The sequence below is a fragment of the Strigops habroptila genome, chromosome 19 (genome assembly GCF_004027225.2).
Source record: "Strigops habroptila isolate Jane chromosome 19, bStrHab1.2.pri, whole genome shotgun sequence".
NCBI classification, from domain to species: domain Eukaryota; kingdom Metazoa; phylum Chordata; class Aves; order Psittaciformes; family Psittacidae; genus Strigops; species Strigops habroptila.
This window is the reverse complement of record NC_044295.2, coordinates 3,154,678-3,175,389: the sequence shown is the minus strand read 5'-3', so window position 1 is coordinate 3,175,389 and position 20,712 is coordinate 3,154,678. Positions and strand designations below refer to the sequence as shown.

The following is a 20,712-nucleotide window of genomic DNA, read 5'->3' as shown; positions in this document are numbered from 1 at the left end:
CCCGGTTTTTCTTCTTCCTTTCTTGGGTTAACTTCAAATCAGTTCCTGTCTGGACCACTGTGACTTCCTCTTGTGACCTCCTCAGTTTCTGCCCTGTAAACACCAGGAAGGACAGGACTCTGTGCTCGTGCTGTGCTCAGGGCAGGAAGCAAACTCCTGTGATCTCCACTGTTTGTATCATAGAATCCATTTCAAAGCTATCCTTAGAGTGATTTTTAATGGGACCTTGAAGAAATCCAACTCTTTTCCCTGTAAGTGCTCCCTGGAAGCAGTTATCAGCTTGTGACATGCGCCCTACAGAATACATACGTGCCCTACAGAACACACGTGCCCTACAGAACACATACGTGCCCTGCAGTCACATATGAGAGGCCTCTGGAGGAAGACAACTGCAGCACAGGAGTCAGCAACAGGGATGTCACTACATGTCATCCCACTGCCTCTGAGGGAGCCCAGTGGTAGCACGGGCACCCCAGTTCCATTTCAAGCTGTTGCCATGTCCTCTCTAACATCCTCACTGCTCAATCTGTGCTCTTTCCACACAGAGGTAACTTCCATCATTCCTAGCAATACGTGCAGCACAAACCTGCCCTTGCCTTGTGCATAAAGATCTTACTCTGGGGTTTCATCTTGTGCCGAGGGTCACACTTCACACATCTAGTACCTGCCCTACATCTATCGCTATGAAAGTGCTATTCTGATGATTTCCAGCAGCAGTCATTGATGTGAAATATGAACAAAGGCTCAATCTCCAAAAGTAATATTGTCTTATCCCAAATACATCCAGTTTTCCTGCTCAGGATTTGAAATCCCGTCCTCCTTTGGAGCCCATCTCCCACTTTGTCCCCCTCTTTCCCTGCTGCTGTGACTGTGCTAAGAGAGAAAGAGCCAGAGGTGGCACCTCCTACCTGGACACACTCTTCCAGGTCCATCTTTTCAAGCTCATGGCAGTTCTAGGAACAAACAGAAGACCAAAGACACAAACTAAGTGCAAAGACCAGGCAGTAAATATTAACACAACTACAAGAAAGACAGTTCTTTGTCAAACTGAAAGGTTTTCTCCATGAAACATCATGGTGCTGCTTCTTTATGGACAGCACCAAGTACAGTAAAGGACCATGTAAAGGCACAGAGGTGTTCTATTCCTAGAAAATAAGGGTAGTTAAATTTAGGGTCACTTGTACACAACCCAGGTTACTACAGAAAATCAAACAATGAAGTTTTTAACTCCCAAGTGTTTCACATTCCCTCGATGTGCGGGGCAGGACAATGCCAAAGGTTACAAACAGCCTCATTTTGGTGAGACATTCAAGAGAAAGCTACTGTTTGTTCATATCCATCATGAAAAGCAAGCAAAGATACTGGGGAAGGAGCACTTACCCTAGCTAGAGTGGTAAAGCCCACATCTGTTAGTTGAGAACACCTTGCAACTTCTAATATTCTGCACAGAAAGAATTTATAATCACCATGGTGCAGTCATTTTGCTTTTCAGAGAGTTTCATTACAAGCTTCCAGCAACCCAGAAAAGTTTTGACCCGGTTTAGGCTGTGCTCTCTGAGAGGATGATGTGCACAGAGCATCCACCCTCTAGACCTGAGTGTAGGTCACCGGGAAAGAAAACAAGAGGTCAGGCTACAAGGGAACTCCGAGGCTCATCCAGCCGATGAGGCAGGGAGGTCCAACCTGACAAACCACACAACCCCAGCCTGGTTTGGGATGAAGGGACCTTAAAGCTCCTCCAGCTCCAACCCCCTGCCACGGGCAGGGACACCTTCCACTAGAGCAGGTTGCTCCAAGCCCCTGTGTCCAACCTGGCCTTGAACACTGCCAGGGATGGGGCAGCCACAGCTTCTCTGGGCACCCTGTGCCAGCGCCTCAGCACCCTCACAGGGAAGAGCTTCTGCCTCAGAGCTCATCTCAACCTCCCCTCTGGCAGGTTAAAGCCATTCCCCTTGGCCTGTCCCTACAGGCCCTTGGCCAAAGCCCTTCTCCTGCTTTTTTGCAGGCTAAGGTGCTTGCTGGACTAAGGTGGTTTTAGAAACCTTCATTGCTGGATACTCCAGAACCTCCCCGAGTGATCTCCTCTGGTTTCCACCCCGAGTACAGACCTCGCCATGAAAAGGGTGTAATACACAACCTGAGAGATGAGCACTGGAGAATAAATATTTAATGCCATGAGAGAAGAGTTTGAAGCCTCAAGAGGTGAACCACTTGCTGCTGTGACACCAGATTAACTTGCTGGCAGACACTTCCTGCTGCTCTACAGAGGCCTCCTTCACAGTGTTAACACATTTACCCACCTTTACAGAGAAGGAAGCCAACTTTCCTAAAGTGCATTATGGATTTTACTCTACGGAGCTTAATACTGTAAAGCTGCAGCTGCACAGAAACACAGAAACCGTTTGGAACTGAAATGACATTTTACCTTCCTCTTTCAAAACTGGTTTCCATACACTTGTACCCATAATTCTTTAAAAGGGCAAGCACAGAACACAGTTGTGTTTTGTTTCCCCTGGAAGACGGGTATTTTGTGCCATTTAATGCAGGCTACTCAGCTGTTAGAGATGTCAGACAATAAAACTCTCTCTTCTTCCTGCACCTGCCCATGTGCTGCATTCTAGTGAAGTCTTCCTGCAGAAACCTGTCCTAATAAAAAGAGAGTCTTAAAAGGTAATAAAAAAGGAAGCAAGCACCTGCAGAGCTCTTGCTGGGAGCCCCACTCTGTCAAGCAGAGCGAGTTTGCACAGATTCCATCTGAAACCAACCAAACCATCATGAAAAACCTGTTAATATCACACGGCAGGAGGAAACAGCGTAGTTTAAGTGTGTTTTCAGCTCTCAATACAAAAGTAACCTAACCTCAAGTGGTTTTCCTCAGCGAACAAAAGCAGATACTCCATGGTGCAAAAGGAGACTGCTACTAAGCGAGTCTATTGGCAGCACACACCATGGAGCTCTCTTACCGCTGCTTTACTCACAGGAGCTTAGAAACCAGAAGTTTGGGTACAACTCTGATCCTCCTCTAACAAATGCCTGGAGAAAGCTCAGGGGTCAAAAGTGCCCTTTCAGAAAGGATTCCAGTGTCTAAACAGGCTCAAACACGACGTGACCACGTCACCGAGATGACTGGAGCTCGGGTAACTCTGTGGTGCAAACTTACCTAAGCCTTGGGCAGTTCTGTCCCAGGGCGTTCAGGATGGCATCTGTAATGTTAGAGCAGCCTGAAGCACACAAGGATTGCAACTTGTGGCATCCTCTGCATATTGTAATGAGACCATCATCTGTTATTTGCTACAAGAAAAACAATAACAACATCACAAGCCATAACAACGTAGGTGGAGGTGCAAAGGCGCCGCATGTTCTCCTGCCCAGGCTTCCAACCAGGCACTTCACCGAGGCCAAGTTATGCTTCTTTCAACCCCAAAATGCATGCAACTATTGGACTGGAGCAGCTGAAACTGGATAAGCCACGCTGAAGTGACTTGTAGACATTCGGGAAGTGATTCCACATGCATGGAAATGCTCCTGAGCGGAGGGGGAGGCAAGGTAACAGCAGGTCCAGACTCACCTAACAGGCAGAGTTACCCACAAAATAAGCTACAGGTTGTTTTCACAGCCTTGTAAAAATACACTTCAGTGGTTTGGGACCAAAACCTGAACTGGAAAAGACAGGCTTACAGCCAAAATCCCATTACATTCCCACCGTGGCACAGCAGCTCCATCGACCGGCTGCATCCCCACGCACACAGGGTCCATCCAGCCCCACGTGCTCTGCTTTGGGATGGCAACAGGACACAAATCTGCTCCAGATGTGCTCTTCTTTGTGTGGGAAAAGGGAGTCTGTGTGGCATGAGATGGACACAAGCAGTGGGGTAAGGGAAAAGGGATAATGTGGGGCAGAGGCTGTGCATGTTAGGACCAGGTTAAACCTCACTGGACTTTCAGAGGCAGCCAGACTCAATTCCCACAGGAAAACACCAACTTTTGGGACTAGCATTGCTGCTTTCAAAGTAGCAGCAAGTCTGTGGGCTGGTAAACCCAAGTTCTGGAGTGAGGTGAAATAGAAACTGAGCAGAACTTGGTGTTTTCAGGTAAGGACATCAAGAACCTCATTAGTTTTCTTCTCCTCTCTGCCCATTTGCCTCTCCCCAAGACCCCAGACACAGGTCTGGAACTTGCTAACAGCTCAGCTCCCCTTTTGCCAGCCCCCAGTCTCAGATGGATGGGCACCAGTCCCATAACTGGTAAAGCTACTCCTTCAACAGGACTGGGAAAGAACAGCCCTGCATCCCCAAAGGCTCTGCTCACTAGCATGGAAAAGGCAGAGGCTGTCCAGCTACCGACTGCATCAGCCTGGCTACAGGATGGTGTGTACATAGAGCCCATTCCAGTTTGTTTTTTGGAAGAAATATACATTTTTGGCAGTGCAGAATAACTGGTGAGAGCCCTTTTGGGCAGGGAAACTGCACTTCTGGGTTGAGCTTTATGAAGAGGCCCGAGGAGCCGCCTGGCCAGAGCAGCATCCAAACACTCCAGCCCAATGGAAAGAATTTTTCCAGCTCCTCCTGCAAACGGGTTTCGAAGCCCCGTGGGCAGGGCAAAGAGACAAACAACTCTGACAAAGCCAATGCTGTGACACTGCTTTGAGGGCTTATTCAATGCTCCCAAAAAGCTGGTTTTTCATCCACTGGTTTTCAAAGCCTCGTCAATTCCCCGTTTCCCTGCCTGTGCTGGTGGTGATGTTCCTGGGATGGAGCACGTTCTGCAGGGTTCTGCTTAGAGATGGCCTCTACCAGCACAATGATGGGTCTGTGTGGGGAAATCACAGGAAGCTTTACTTACTAAGCACGTTTGAAGGTTTAAAGTCACCAGTTCAGGACAATGTGCACCAATGTATTTCAGAGCTTCGTCCTCGAGCTGGAAAGAAAAGAATCAGAGACTGAAGCAACGTGTTCATACTTGAAGCCATCTTCAAAATGAAGCTGGGAGGATGATAAAGCATCTGTGCTTTGGATGCCTATGGGGGAGAAGGGCAGCGCACTGCTGTCTCCACACACGCAGCATGGCTTTTGGTTTTTGAGCACCTCAGGAGCAGAGTTCAAACACCCACAACACCAAGTTACTGATTTAAAGAGAGGTTGATCTGCTCAAACACACAGAATTAACAAAGCAAGTAGTGAAATCAGGGATGAAGGAAATGCTTCCCTAGCGAGGGCCTGCAAGTAACACCACCTTTACCCTGCAATACCAGTATTGTATTGAACCAGTAAGGCTCAGAGAGAGCCTGATTTTGATGTGAGGAGCACAAACACGTCCAGGTTGCTTCCTGCTGATAAAAAAGCGCTGCTATTCCTAAATCTCTAAGAGCAGATGGCAAGTAATTGATAACAAGGATGTATTGCCATCAATATTACTCACGACTCCATAAATGCTAGAATCTCAAGCTGTTCCTGTGACCTGAATTCTCCGAAGAGCCTGAGATTGTTGTACCTTTAATCGAGTCATTTTTACAGCCACGTACACCCATCTCACGTATTAAAACCCCAACAGCAGCATCAATTTGGAAGAACTACTGACTCCAGCCCTTCCAGCTGGGCTGCCTTGGGCACACACAAGGGTATTGGTGCTTTGTGCACATAAGCAGTGTGGTATTGCTTTGCTGAGCAGCAGCAGCAGCAGCTTGCAGGAATTTTGGTGTCCTGGCACAGGGGAAAATATGCTTTTTGTAACATCAAAACCTAGAGCTGGTTATCTACACACAGCAGAGAAAAAGGGCACTTACTGACCCAGACTTAAGGAAGCCCTAATCCCAAATCCAAGCCAATGGTCAGGTGGAAGGAGCTGACAGATCAGAAATCGTTTTCCAGGTCTACTTTGAGGCTCTTAAACCCTTGGGAGTCTCTGGGCCACAGGTTTCAAGTCCTGCAGGGTCAGATTTACTCCCCTTTTCCAAGGACAAGATTCTGGGATGCACGTTTGCTCCTTTCTTGCTTGTCAGTCTGCATTAATATGACCCCAGCTCATTCCCCCTTGGCCTGTCCCTACATCCCTTGTCCAAAGCCCCTCTCCAGGTTTCCTGGAGCCCCTTTAGGCCCTGGAGCTGCTCTAAGGTCTCCCCTTCAGGAGCCTTCTCTTCTCCAGGCTGCCCCAGCCCAGCTCTCTCAGCCTGGCTCCGGAGCAGAGCTGCTCCAGGCTTGGAGCATCTTCATGGCCCTCCTTGTAACTCCTTAGTAAAGCTGCAATACAGGGAAGTATTTAACACACTAAGCTAAGACAGCAAAGAAAGATTAAAGGAAATTAGTCTAAGTAACAGAAAGTACAACAAGGGGGCAAAACCCCCCCTTTCAGCTGTAAGAGTCAGTGCACCACTGATATATCCTAAAGTACAACCATCACAGTCTCTGCAGCCTATTTAAAACACAGTTATAGCTCAAGAGCTGTACGATGTACCTGAAGGAGCAGCACGTTCCTGACTGCTGCAGAGATGCCTTTGCAAGGAGGCACACGCACAGGGATTCTCTTGGACTAAGTACAAGATCCAAAGGCCATGCAGAGGAAATCCCATCACCAGCACAGAGCAAAGTACTGTCATGCTTTCTACCATCTGAGCCTTCAGAAATGGATGGGTGCAGCCATGAATAATAAAGTTATCTCCTCCTGAAACAAAGTTTTCTCAACGTGTCTCCAGTGGGGAAGAAAGAAGAATGATTCTACAGCAATTTGTTCCCTGTCCCACTATTCACACTGAGCTCAAAGCTATTAAAGAATCTCAATAAAAGCAGTTAATCTCCAACAGAGATATTTCAGGAAATGGGAAAATCCACGCTCCTTCATCCCCACGCTGCCAGTGAGAGCAGAAGGAAGCTGTGATTCACTCTGAGCCCCCTCCATAGGGCCATACCTGTGTGCAGCCTTTCAGGAACAGGGCTTTGAGTCCTCCGCAGCCTCTCACCAGAGCCTGGATGCCATCCTTGGTCACTTGGTCACACCAGGAGATATTCAGCTGTTCCAGCAGTGGGCATCCCTCACTTTGGAAAGGAAAGGAAAAGCTTGTGGAAACTTGCTTTTGGTTTGGAAAGAAATCCTGCTGCAAAGGCAAATCTAAGGAATTCCTGCTTCTGGAATCCCCCCCATGTAGATCTGCACCCCACATCCACAGGGAACATCACTCTCAAACATCATCTCCAAACACCCACAGGCAGTATCAGGAGCTCTAAAGCAGGGTATTAGCCAGGTAAAAGACCACTGAGTGATCCCATTTTGGACACCCCCCCAGCTCCTACACAAGGACAGACACTAAAGGCTTTCTGGATCCAAATACAACCAAACCTCAACCAAACCCCAAAACAGGGCTGATTTCTGCCCAGGTGTAACACTGCAAACAGCTGCCAGGAGGAGGAACACTCAAGTGTCATTTGTAATCAGGAACATGCCACCATCTACCTGAGAGAGCTGCAGCACAAATGTGGCCTTGGGAAATCAGGGATGAGGGTGAAGACCCTCAAGGGAAGGAATAAACAGGCTCAAAGTATTGTAGTGTAGATGCAAAAAGAACTGAATCATTCACTTGTTCTTCCAAATCTGTTTTCTTCTGGTGTCTAGATTCACTCTGCAGTGGTTTTTTCCTGTGATACAGCTTTCCTCTATTTTCTTTTATTAATAAATATTAATATATTGAATTATTTTATATTATTTTATATTATATTGAGTTTATATGTATTATTTATTAATAGCTTGGCCTCTCTGGTTACCTTTTTCTGCCTCTTTTTCTGTCCCAATATCTTCCCACCAATGGCTGTCTGCCTGTCCCTTCCTTTTCTAGATCCCTTGGCAATTCCATTGAGCAGATCTGAGCAGTTATATGTCTCCTAAGCAGTTCCAAAAGACAGTCACATGCTGGTGTTCACCTCCTAGCTCTCTACACATTGCTAAGGAGCAATGGCACACTTGGAGTGAAGAAGCTGAAGAATGAGCATTTCAGAAAGGACTCAGAAAGGTCCAGAAGACTTTAGTAGAACACAATCCTTCTTCTACTGCTCATAGCCCTCAGGATGGATACAAACGAGGTTAAGGGCAGGTTTACTGAGTCCTCCTCCTCTGTCTCAGCAAACCAGGAAGCACAACGGGAACGTTGAACTCTGATAGTGGATACCTGAACTCTAAATCTGCTGCACCTCAGCCTCTGTCAGTCTCCTCCAAGGCACACAAGACACAGGCAATGGTGGGTCTGCAATCCCCCAGCAAAAGTCAACGTTGTTGTCTCCTACCTGAGTGCTTTCAGGGACAGGTTGGTTATGGAAGTGCAGGAAGCCAAGTCAAGGTGCCTGAGTTTAGAGCAGAACTTGCTGAGGCTGGTACACGTCCTGCAAGAGAACAGACCAGACACACTCAGCCCACAGAGTCACCCACGTAGCCCACAACACGCATTGTATCATCTACCACATGCACAAGCCTTCCCCTAAAACAGGGATGGAAAATCCAGCGTGGTGCCCATGGAAAAGGGGATGCAAAGAGAGGAAGGAGCTTTACTCACGCATCGGTGATCTTGGTGCAGCCGTTTAGGTTCAGTACTTCGATGTTTCTGCAGTTCTGTGCAAATGTTCTTGATTAAAGGAAAAGGGAAAACACACAGTTTTACAGGCAATAGAATTCCAGGTGTTTTACAGCCTTTGTTTTAACTGCAGCACAGATACATTTTACAAGCTTGTCTCAAAAGAAGTAACTATATAAAAGAAAGAACTGATGCAGCCCCACATCTTGCCTTGGGATTTCCCAGCCTTAAGGCAAAGGCTGGTAACTCAGCGCCAATTCCTGCAGCAGCAGCTGGCAAGGTTTTAATGAGAACTGAGAAAAATGGTTACTGTGTGCAGCTAAAAATTGATAAATTAAAAAGGCTTAAATGAGAAATGAGACATTAAAAAGGCTTTTATGTTAAAAGATAAATTCAAAAGGCTTCTGTGTTACTGCTCTCGATGGCTGATGTTAGACACACAGGCTAAAGAGCTCAGGTGCAAAGTGTTCATGACTTATTCCAGCCCTCTGAGCTTGCAGAGATGGGATCCCTCTTCCCATCACCTTTGAGAGCAGGAAGAAGCCACCCCACTACCTCAATGCGTTGTCTCCCACTCCCAGGCAGCCGCGCAGGCTGAGCTTCCGCAGGAAACCCCCGCATCTCTTAGAGATGTTCTCAACCACTCGGCCCTGTTGGAGACAGAAAGTGGCACATGAGAACCCCTGATCACCCCCAAACTGAACTCACAACGTTGCAGGTTAACAACAGTTTGATGTTCTAGGGAAAACAGTGCTAAGAAACACAAATGCCACGGTAATGATCTAAGGCAGGAGGGGGAGAATTATTCAGCTTCTGAAGATGGAGAGATAAGGAACCATCACCTAAAGCCACTCAGGCTGATGACTGAGGAACTTCCTCCAGTTCAGAGCTCCTGGACTTCTACAGATGAAAGCAGCAGTGCCCTGGCTACAACAGGGCAGTGAGATTTACAAGTACAGTCCATGGGCTGTAACTGCCTATACTGAACTCTCTACTCAAGAGAGACATGAGGCAGAACCAGCCCATGAGTTTTCTTCTCAGAGAAAAAGGGATTCAAACATCTGCGTTCAAGAGATCTGTATCACTGGAAGCCTCCAAAGACACCACTGAGTGTCTCTGGACACAAGCTGGCATTTACCCAGCTATTTCTCACTGTGAATGAATCACACACAGAATCCCAGCCTGGTTTGGGTTGAAGGGACCTTAAAGCTCATCCAGTTCCAACCCCCTGCCACAGACAGGGACACTTTCCACTAGAGCAGGTTGCTCCAAGCCCCAAAAACCATTGAGAGAATACTGGTATCAGTGTGCAGAGATTCAAAACCATCCTCCCCTAGTCTACATGGTTGTTCATCACAGAACAGGAACATCACTTGGTTCTTCAAGTATTAGTTGGCATTTAACAACGATGAGAGTCTTCTATAACCTTTCTCCAGTCCAAAAAATGAGCAAGCATCATAACCCCGTGATCAAAAAGGGGAATGAGCTCACTGAGCTCTCTGGATGAGGTTCTGGTCACATCTGGCTGTTTGCTCTCTGGCTGCAGCATGCAGTGGAAGGGCTGGAAAACCTGACCCGGTCTGTGTGGTTCTGCAGTTCCTCCAAGCTTTGGAATTCACAGGCTTGAATTAAGAGGATTCAAACATATTTCTGGAGAGAAGTCACCTCAACAGATAGACTGACATTCCTTTAAGGCAAAGGACATGCAGACATCAGGCAGTCTTGCAGGTGCTTTTAGGTTAGGTACAACCTATCCAAGTGTTGTGTTTTCAAAGGGGCAGCCTGTGCTTCTGCAAGGACCTTTGTTTGATGTGTGGGGTGGTGATGGAACAGAGAGCCACGAAACCCATGTGGAAAGTGCTGTGAATGAGAAGAGCCCGTTCGTATTCGCAGTGCTGCTGCCACCTCTGCACCAGGCTCCATCCATAACTCTGCTCTACCTCCATGGAAGTAAATCATTACATGGCTCCAGAACTTCCAAGGATTTATTATCAAGCAAATCACGCCATTTACTTCCTCCAGGAAGCCTCAGGCCACTCAGACCCTGCAAGCACGCAGAAGGTTCAGCACCACAGGCCTCCTCCTTTAGCTGGGGGTCTGAGCTGCTCAGACACAGCAGCAGGAGATGATTTTAACTCTTCCCTCCTCAAATACCATGTGTATTTCCCACCAGTTCCCATGGGTGAGAATCTTCAGTCCTCATGTGGTTTATGCCTCTGTCTATTACAAGTTAAAACGATATGCTCCCTATTTCCCTGCTCCAATACGTTTTACAGAGGATAGAACATTCCCTTTTCCTAACCAATGCACTTGAAGAACAGCACAGCAGCATCCATTCCTCTCATCTAACCCTCATCCATTCCTCTAACAGACTGGGAAGAGCTACAACGAAGCTTTTCCAAAGCTGCACCTTTTAGGAGCAGTAGTTCTCCACAAGAATGGAACTATTCTCCTTATTTCTGCTCTCAGAAAACCTCTTTCCTTCTATTCCTACCTTTAAGTCTTGATACAGATATAGAATTCTGTCCATTTTCAGAAGCTGAATGGATTGCCAAGACTTTAAAGTCTCCCTGAAGCTAAGAAGGACTGAAATGAATGATTTCTCTCTCCAGAGAAGGTAACAAGGGCTACGTTGGGAGTATTAATCCATACTAGGCTGTAATTACATTTTAAACAAGAAAAATGGGTTTGTATGTCACTTAATTATACCTCAATATCCCTCTGGAAATCAAACAGGTCAATTCGCTGCCAGTTGCTGCCATCCAGGGCCAGAACATTCCATGCCTTTATCGGAGGAAAAGAAAGGTAAATGTGGTGTTAATAGGGAAAAAAGACACCAGTGGGGACCCAGTTACAGTTTGTTCCTCTCAGAACCAACATTGTGGCACAGATGTGAAAGCAACAAGTCATTAGAGCCAACAGGTATGTGAGTTACCACCATCTCTTGCTCAGACAAGAGTCCCCTCACTATGGGGCACATTCTCCCAAGGCCGTGGTGCCCCAACCCCTGTGCTCCCACAGGAGGTGAAGATGCTGAGCCAGGACTGGAGACGGTGCTGGAGCATCTTCATGGTCCTGGCTGGAATCTAATCCCCTCTGCAGCACCTCCAGCTAAACCAAAGCCTTTAGGGGATGCTCGTGGGGCCAGTGTGAACATGAAGGACCCCAGGACGTGAGGAGTCCCAGAGGAGACTCTATCCCAGGTATCTGCACTGCCAAGAGAAGTGAAGCCAGGCTGAGGGTGCAGAGGGCTCGGTGGTGCTGGGATGGAGCACTTGGTGACCATAGTGGTGGGTGAAGCTGTTGTCTCATCTCACACCTTCTCTCTTGCCTCCAGCAGAAAGAGGTGTTCAAAGCAGCTCCACAGCTTGGTGCACGTGGTGCCACATTCCACAGATGGGGAATTCAGAGCTCTGTAATCTGTCCAGTTAAAGCAGCCAGCTCTGACCTGAGAGCCCTGCACAGGGACCTACCACCTCTGCCTTATGGGGTTGCTTTGGTTTATTTAAACAACCACCCAAAATCTCACGTGGTTCATGCTACAAATGGGAACTGAAAGTTACTAATTATGCCCTTAATGAATCCAAAAGGTTGCCAACACAGAACGTGAGGTTTGCATGACATCATCAAAGTGAACAACTAGATCTCATCATAATCATGAGCCCAGCATTAGGAAAGACTACACGTGTATGTGTATAAGCATGTTTTTATACTACCTCTATTACATGCATTAAGCTGCACCTCCATCACCACATAGAAGCTGTTGTGCAAGCCATGTGCTGACAGAACAGTAAGCATTCATTGACTCTCTGCCTTTTAAAGCTCATTGCTGATATCTGGTTTAAGGTCTGGTTATCACCATGAGAAAAGTTAATAGCTCCAGCAGAGAAGAAATGCATCAGTGGCTGCAGGTTATAACACAGCAGATTTTAATGTGTAATGGAGGGAACATCACCTACAGCCTTTTGGAGCTCTGCACAAGTACTTCAGTCCTTTACAATACCTGCTGTGTCACATAATGACTACATCAGTCCCTGGTGCCCTGTGGATTGTGTGAGCAGGAGCAAGCAACAGAAATGGGAGTACAGCTTGACATTGGCAAGTCTCTTGGACAGCCCATTCTGGTCATTATTGCTCTGCTGGAGCAGGGAATTTCAGCTGGCAGATCTTCCACTGCAAGACTGATGTTATTCAGAGAACATGGGGTGTAACTGCAATGCCTGGACATCACACAGAGGGGTTTAATGCCATCAGAAATGTGTAAGCAAAGGCTTTTTTACTCTTATGTACCCTGAATAATGAAGTTCAAGTTAGAAGCCAGCTCTGTAGGTGTCACTCAGCACCGCCAGTGCACTGAACACACCACTGCAAACACCCTCCCTGTGGAACCCACTTCCCACTCCTGCTGCAGTAATGCCTCCCTGTGCATCTTAGTAGCTCCTGGCAAGTTAAAGGATCCAAACGGATCTGGTGCCTCTAACTGGACCTGCAGGTGGAGGAGTTTTCCCAAGTGGATCATCCGAGCTGGAATTCAGGAGCTGAAGCCCTGAAAACCATGAGGTGCTTAAAGAAAAAACCAACCCTGAAGAAAACACTCAGTTTTTAACTTCCATCCTTACCTCAACTACAGGAAAGTAACTTTCATCGACATCTGATCTCCACCAAACCCCACAAGATGCCATGTTAGACGCCTCCAAGCTTGGTGCTTTCATCAGCACAAACCAACCGGGGCTGACTGGAGGGTTCTTGGGCTAAAAGTGAGCCACCTCCCCATAGCAACCTTCCAGGGGACACTGGCAAATGGATTTCAAGCTCTGAGTCCCCCTTCACTGCTCGTATCAGAAGCTTCTGGTATTGTGATGTTAACACAGGACACTAAATAACAATAGTTGAGTGACACAGAGCTCCCTGGGCTAAATCCTCGTGGTTTGACATGCGAGGGGAGGCTGGAGCCACCCAAATCCAACCAATTGTTCCAATCCACCAGCAAGGAGGAAGGTTCTTACCCTGGAAACTTGAGCACAACGACACAGAGTGACCACATCCAGGAAGGAGAAAATTCTGTAAGAGACATAAAAGAAACCTCCTTGGTTATGGACATTTAAACCACAGAGAACAGGCTGAACAAAGGGGAAACCAAAGCCCTGGAGACAGCAAAACTTCTTTGTGATTCAGTTGAAAGCTGAACTGTGAAAAGAAGTGCCGAGCTAGCAGTTAGCACATGAAAGCAGAACACAGATACTGAGGCACTGTGAAATATTCATCTCCCACCTTGTGCTGTTTGCTGACAGTAAACTGAATGTTTACCAAAAGAGATGCTCGCAGGTATCGTGTAGCTTAACTGTTCAGTTAGGTCAGGATATGGCAGAACACTCACACTGGGGTGTTTGGCTCCTATTTGACATGGACAGAGGTTGTCTGAATGAGCATAAACCATAAAATAACCATATTGATCTCTTCCTGGGACAGATTTGGGAGCTTTCAATGGGCTCAGTACATCCTGCATTCACAGGTAGGGGTGTATGTGCCCGAGATAAAAGCAGGGATGTCACAGCCCACTGTAGCATTGCAAAGTATTACTGGCTAATTCCTTCATCCCAATAAATAGGACAGCAACACCAGGGTGTTGGCCTGAACCCCTGGGTGTGCCCTGGCAGGGGAATGACATACCACAGCGGAGTGACCGCATCGGCTTAATGCTGAACGCGTCTCCAAGGCACTGCACTGACACAGATCTCCCGGCTGCGAGCTGCACTGTTGTAGAGCAAAATCCTCCTCCTACCTCTGTGTTAACAACACTTCATGTTTGGAACAGCTGTGTGAAAAACAGGGAATAATCCATGCACCGAAATCAGGCTGTCCCGAGAGGAAGGGCACGGAGCTGCTGCGAGGGCTGGAGCAGCTCTGCTCTGGAGCCAGGCTGAGAGAGCTGGGCTGGGGCAGCCTGGAGAAGAGAAGGCTCCTGAAGGGGACACCTTAGAGCAGCTCCAGTGCCTAAAGGGGCTCCAGGAAACCTGGAGAGGGGCTTTGGACAAGGGCCTGTAGGGACAGGCCAAGGGGAATGGCTTTAACCTGCCAGAGGGGAGATTGAGATGAGCTCTGAGGCAGAAGCTCTTCCCTGTGAGGGTGCTGAGGCGCTGGCACAGGGTGCCCAGAGAAGCTGTGGCTGCCCCATCCCTGGCAGTGTTCAAGGCCAGGTTGGACACAGGGGCTTGGAGCAACCTGCTCTAGTGGAAGGTGTCCCTGCCCGTGGCAGGGGGTTGGGACTGGAGGAGGTTTAAGGTCCCTTCAACACAACCCATTCAGGCATTCTATGACCATTCTATGTCACGATATGATTGCATGATCAATCTTTCTTGACCAGCAGGTATATAACAAAGCACTTCAGCAACATCATTATTGGTGGAAGAGAAAAGGATGTTCCTGTTAAAGGATGAATGCAGATTCTTTATCGAAGCACGGATGCTTACAGGTATCATGTAGCTTTAGGAGTCAAACCTTCAGCCAGGATATGGCAGAATCAACAGCCACACGTTCTCCTGCATTTCTACACTGCCCAAACATACAGATTCAAGGAGTTTGGTTCAAGACACTTCTCATCTGTTCCTTATGCATCTCATCGTGAGATATTTGCACCTAAAATGTCTGGAAAAGAGCTCACCCACACTTCACTATAACACCACTTTGGGAACCCACTTCTGGATGCAAGCAGCAGTTCCATACTCCCTGCTGATAGCCAAGTCTTGCACTCCCATTAAGTGTCATTTATTCCTGCATGTCTGGGAGCACTGAGGACTTATTTAGCACAAAGTCTATGTACAACAATACAAGGAAAGCCTGGGGAAATGGGAGAAGCTAGGGAAAATTCTTACTTTCCCCCTAGATTCCCATTGTGGCAGCAAACACCACACACACTCCATGGGAACAGTGGCTAGGTCAGGAACCACGCAAGCTTTCTATATTTTCCTTAAATTGCTTTCTCCATGGAAATCCCAGGCTATTAATAACCATCTCATCCCTCCATAGGGGTGATTAGGTCTTGGCCAAATGCTTTCCTGCTTCCTGCTCCTCCCTTCCCAGGCTGCCCCCGCAGCAAAAGGGATGTCAACACAGCAAAGCGCTTGCCCTTCTCCCCTCGGAGGCTGCTGGTGCTGAGCTCTGCCAGGAGCTCCCTTGCCTAACTTGGAGCCTTTGGCTCTGCAAAGCTTAAGAGCATTTTTCAGTGTTTTCTGAACTGCTCCTGCCTTCGTTCAGGAACATGAGCCCATGATTCAGCAGAATCAGCCTGCAGAAATGACTCTTTCAGCAGCAGTCACTGCTCTGCTGCGAGGTTTGGTCATTGCAGAGTTGGCTCCAACTCCAGCCCTTCGTGTGAACGGGTTAGAACAGCAGGAGCACAGTTAAATCCTGCAGGCACAATGACACGAGCAAGGTTTTCTAATGCCACCCTGAACCAGCTTTTCCTTCTCTAAGGAGCTCTCCCTGTAGGGACAGGCCAAGGGGAATGGCTTTAACCTGCCAGAGGGGAGATTGAGATGAGCTCTGAGGCAGAAGCTCTTCCCTGTGAGGGTGCTGAGGCGCTGGCACAGACTTTTCCCAGAGAAGCTGTGGCTGCCCCATCCCTGGCAGTGTTCAAGGCCAGGTTGGACACAGGGGCTTGGAGCTGGATGAGCTTTAAGGTCCCTTCAACCCAAACCAGGCTGTATTCCATGAATAATGGTTTCCCAATTCTGCCTTAACAGATGGACATGCCCATAGCTGGGATGTGGATTCTTACATCCAGCACAATGGGTGCCTGTTGTGTTCCCAGCTGACTGCTGTTCCCTTACACTGGTCTTTTTGCTCTTCAGAGCTGATAGTAACAATCCACAGCAATAACTATCATCAAACAGTGATCACAGGTGAAGGCACACTGAACACTGCATTCCAAACAGGAATTAAACCCAAGCGTGGAACTGCAGCAGATCGAATTGTTTCACCACGAAGCGACTCCCCTGCCCGAACCACGCTGCAGCCAGGCCATCCTGCAGGCTTCAGCCTCTTAATCCACTCAGGGTTTTCCAGGACTCCTCACTTTCCCACTGCCACTCTAATTGGATTAGGGTCAAGACTCTAATGACATCCCTGGCTGCTGCAGGCTTGGAGGTGAGCCAGCTTAGACCTTCAGCCTGCTATAATTATCCACACGGTTTATGTCAGTGACCCACCAGTCATGTTGGATTGTGCTCTGTACCCATTTTATACCAATGGGCTGCTCTGGAGAGGAGGAACTACAACGTTGCTGCCAACTCACTGCTCCCCCATGAGCTCTGCTCCTGCCTGGTCCTGAGCAGAACTCAAGCTCCTGAGGAATAAGTTAACTTGGGGCTTGAAGGTCAGATGGCAAAGGCAATGCCAGTGCCTGGCTGTGCTGGAGATGGGCTAGCAGGCAGCAGCACAGAGCAAAAGCTGCTTATGCCAAGAGAGAACTGAGAACTGCTTGACCTGCCCATGAACCACCAAGGAAAAGACAAGCTCCTGCTGCTGAGTGAAGCTGTTGAGCAGCCCCACGTCACGCCAGGAGTAAACCTGCTCCAGGAAACCAGCAGAGATCCCCCCCTGCCACAGCAAATCCACATCTGAGGTTGGGGTTTGGCTTCCAAACAGAAAAGGCAGCTGGCAGGCAGCCCTCACAGGAATGAATGCATCTTTCCAAGAGGATCATCACTGCCAGCGCAGGGAAACGGGGATGGGATGGGAAAACAACCACAGCCAGAGCTGCCATGGACCAGGAATTCACTGCTGAGGGTCACGGAGCCAGGGGCAGCAGGGAAGGTTTGGCTCCTGTGTCAGTGTGTAAAGGTGTATTGATGTCTGAAGGTGCAAGCTCCTACAAACTCAGCTGGCAGCAGACAAAGCTGAAGCAGGCACAGCAGTATGAGGACATGGATTTGGGACCCAGCAGCTCATCTGTTGCCACAAGCTGCTCTGTTCAGAGTCCTGCTCTTGGGGAACACAGGACAAACATCACCGTTACCAGCACCAGGGCAGAACACGACAGGAGCTCTGCAAGGACACCCTGCAGAGCACTTTCCACCTCCAGCCCACCCTCCCAGACAAAAGCACCGCTGGAGTTGCATATTTCTGTCTCGGGGCTGTGACAAAGGCTGCTGTTCACCCCTTTTCTATCCTCCCACTCTTTATTTTGCTCAAATACAGCTTTCCACTCTGCAACCACACACATGAGACATCAATGCCATCTGCAGAATGAACAAACCAGAGAACAAGACATTACACAGCAGCACTGCTTAAACACATAAGTCTTTGTCTTGTAGACAGTGACACTCATTTACAGGAGATTCCTGCAGATAACTGCATCCAAGTTGCTCTTTCAAAGGCTGCACTGTCAATCCACACTAATTAATTTTCACAGTATGCTAACAGTGAATTCCAACTCTCAAACCATCACTTATGAACTTTAAACATTTATAAACTCACCCTCCTGCTCTCTCCTGTGTGCCACATGCTCCTCAGCATTCGCCCTGCTCTACAGCAGGTTGGGATGATCCGTGATAGCAAGACACAGAAGACAAAAGCATTTCCACAGGGCAGAGCTCCTCTCCCCAGACCTTTTATCACCACTTGGTGCTGACACCACTACATTGTAGTAGTAATTACAGTGCAAGAATGTTGTCATGTCAATAATTCAAGCTGCCACCTGCAATTGCCTTCCCCATTGATGATTCTCTTTGGTCCAGCACTTGAGCTTCAAGCACTGATGGACACAACTGTACTTCAAGATGCCAAACAGTGACGACTGGGGTACAACCACACACCCCCATCACTGCTCTTGCACCAGGGAAGGCAAGTGTTGAAAGGTGCAGACGTGTGTGCACAGGGAAGGGCAGCAGAGGGAGAGGGCAGAGCTCTCCTCCGAGATCCACAAAGCCTGATCCTTGAGCTCTGCCACCAGGAGCGTCCTGCCCCGTGTTGAACATGTCTCCTATGGATGAGGACCAGGACAAAGTCTGCTCGAGCCCAACTGCAGCAGAGAAACTCACTTTTTACTAGAACTGAACTCTTTGAGGGAGGCAGAATCCTGTTCTACCCATCAGCATGTACTTACCATTTATTCTCACTAAGGACTTTAGTTCTTCCACCTACAAACCAGCCATTTGAAAACCCAAAACCTAATCATATTTAGCATAAAGTGCTGCTGCTGCAGACCTTTGATCTGCTTCTGTTTGTCTACGGCTTTCCTAAGTGACCTTATCCAAGCTCATGATTTATGAGCATAACCAGCAAAGCACCAGCCCCCAGGCTCCACGCTTGGGAAGGGAAAGGACTCACCGAAGCAGCAGCTCTTTGGGAAGCTTCTTGTTGATCACAGCTTCGTCGTTGTTTGAGAACATCTGTAAAGCAAACACAATTCAAACCATTGAGCCACAGATTTTCCTGAAGGAAAGAAAACCTACTTTAGGGAAGAAGCTGCTGGTTAACAAAGCCATTTTGAGAGAATCTGGCCCCATCAACTCGCAAAAGAGAAACTCTGTACTCAAGCTTTCAACCTCCTGGATTAGACGATGGTTGCGTAGAACCATCCAATATGGTTTTTAAAATGGTCCAAAACGCTCTGTGGGTTAAGAGATTAAATATAAATGGAGATTTTAGGCCCTGGAGCTGCTCTAAGGTCTCCCCTTCAGGAGCCTTCTCTTCTCCAGGCTGCCCCAGCCCAGCTCTCTCAGCCTGGCTCCAGAGCAGAGCTGCTCCAGCCCTCGCAGCAGCTCCGGGGCCTCCTCTGGCCTCGCTCCAGCAGCTCCACGTCCCTCTGGTGCTGTTCCCCAGAGCTGGATCAGGGCTGCAGGGGGGGACAATCACTGCAGTGGCCAACAAGTGACAAACCTGCACTGGGCTTTGGAACCAGCTGAAATAAGCTCAGTGCAGATGAAGGAATGAGAAGCTTCTCTGTTCCAATGAGTCCAATGAAGAACAGACAGTGGTGCCTCGTGTGCTCCTTGAGAAGCACCCACATATATTTAAACCACTCGGTATTGTCTTGCCGTGGTGAAAAACCAAACAAACCACCAACCTCCACACACTTGTGCCTGTGGGAGGAATGCTGAGTGTGATCTGTGAACCAAGACTGCTGAGCACTGATGCCTCGTTCTGTTAGAAGCCTTCAACGTTGCCAAAAGCCAAGCAGGAAACAATGAGAAGGAGCTTTAATTTCATTAATAAAGTTTCTCTTTAACCTTTAGCTAAGAGCTGATCTCCCTGAGCCACACACCTGGTAAAAACTGCTGAAATCACAGCCTGGAAAAGCCGATTCTAATCGCTTGATGAAGTGCTCTGAATGAATGGAGTTGTGTGTATGCAGAGCAAATAAAGCCAGCATCAGGCAGGTCACTCCTGTGGCACAGGAACGGATTAAGAGTTAAAAAAAGGAAAGTAAGACCTGAGTGGCTTATGGAGCTGTTTGCCAGACCTCAGCGACAGACAACAGCTTCTGCAAGAGCAAACATCCTGTACCTGAGCATCGATCCAAGCCCTCACCTACCAAAGGGACCATCAGAGCTTCATGAGAAAAGCCACTGTGGAAAGCTACCATGAAATGCCAACATGCTTTTGAACCTCAGTGGTACCAAACTGACAGCAGAGTAACGCCATCCTGACAAGAGGATGCTCAAACCAATGCTTTTGGAGGCATCAAACTTCAAAGCTGTGTTTCTAAATCACGGTTTGCTCTTTAAACACCTCAAGACACTGAGACACGATGCTGAAGTGGGACACAAACTCGCCAGCATTCTTCCCTCAAATATCACTCGCAACGAGTGTTGTTTCCCCCCCACAGATGCTGTTCTCACCTCCCACCAGATGATATCACCAGGCAGCGAGTCCGAATCGGTTCAGGAGACAGGCGACACCTCAGCCCAGTTTGCAGATAATTAAATGGAGGTTTTGCCGTTTCCCCCATCACACAGATTCTGTGAGGTCTGTTCCCTCAGGCCTCGGGCAGAAGAGCAGCTCCTCCAGTCCAGGACCTGGTTCAGATTCAGTGACAAATGCTACCAACTGCTGAGAGCTACACTGGGTCAGGAGAGACATCGCGGCGGCTGCAAAAGGAGCCACCAGTGTGTGTGTGTGTCCTGGGACTGGACCATAGGATCATCCCAGCCTGGTTT

At 48.2% G+C, this 20,712-nt stretch overlaps 1 protein-coding gene across 1 annotated transcript in view; it reads right to left on the bottom strand.

The window, feature by feature from the left end:
* The window catches only part of FBXL20 (F-box and leucine rich repeat protein 20), a 37,517-nt gene that overhangs the window by 4,590 nt on the left and 12,215 nt on the right, over positions 1-20,712 (bottom strand). The window contains exons 2-12 of the mRNA XM_030508461.1: positions 18,881-18,942; positions 13,558-13,612; positions 11,261-11,335; positions 9,107-9,201; positions 8,534-8,602; positions 8,268-8,363; positions 6,902-7,028; positions 4,843-4,917; positions 3,161-3,291; positions 1,381-1,441; positions 909-953 (exon numbers count right to left, since the gene is read on the bottom strand). Of these exons, the coding sequence (XP_030364321.1) occupies positions 909-953; positions 1,381-1,441; positions 3,161-3,291; positions 4,843-4,917; positions 6,902-7,028; positions 8,268-8,363; positions 8,534-8,602; positions 9,107-9,201; positions 11,261-11,335; positions 13,558-13,612; positions 18,881-18,942 (891 nt within the window). The remainder of the gene's footprint in view (positions 1-908; positions 954-1,380; positions 1,442-3,160; positions 3,292-4,842; positions 4,918-6,901; positions 7,029-8,267; positions 8,364-8,533; positions 8,603-9,106; positions 9,202-11,260; positions 11,336-13,557; positions 13,613-18,880; positions 18,943-20,712) is intronic.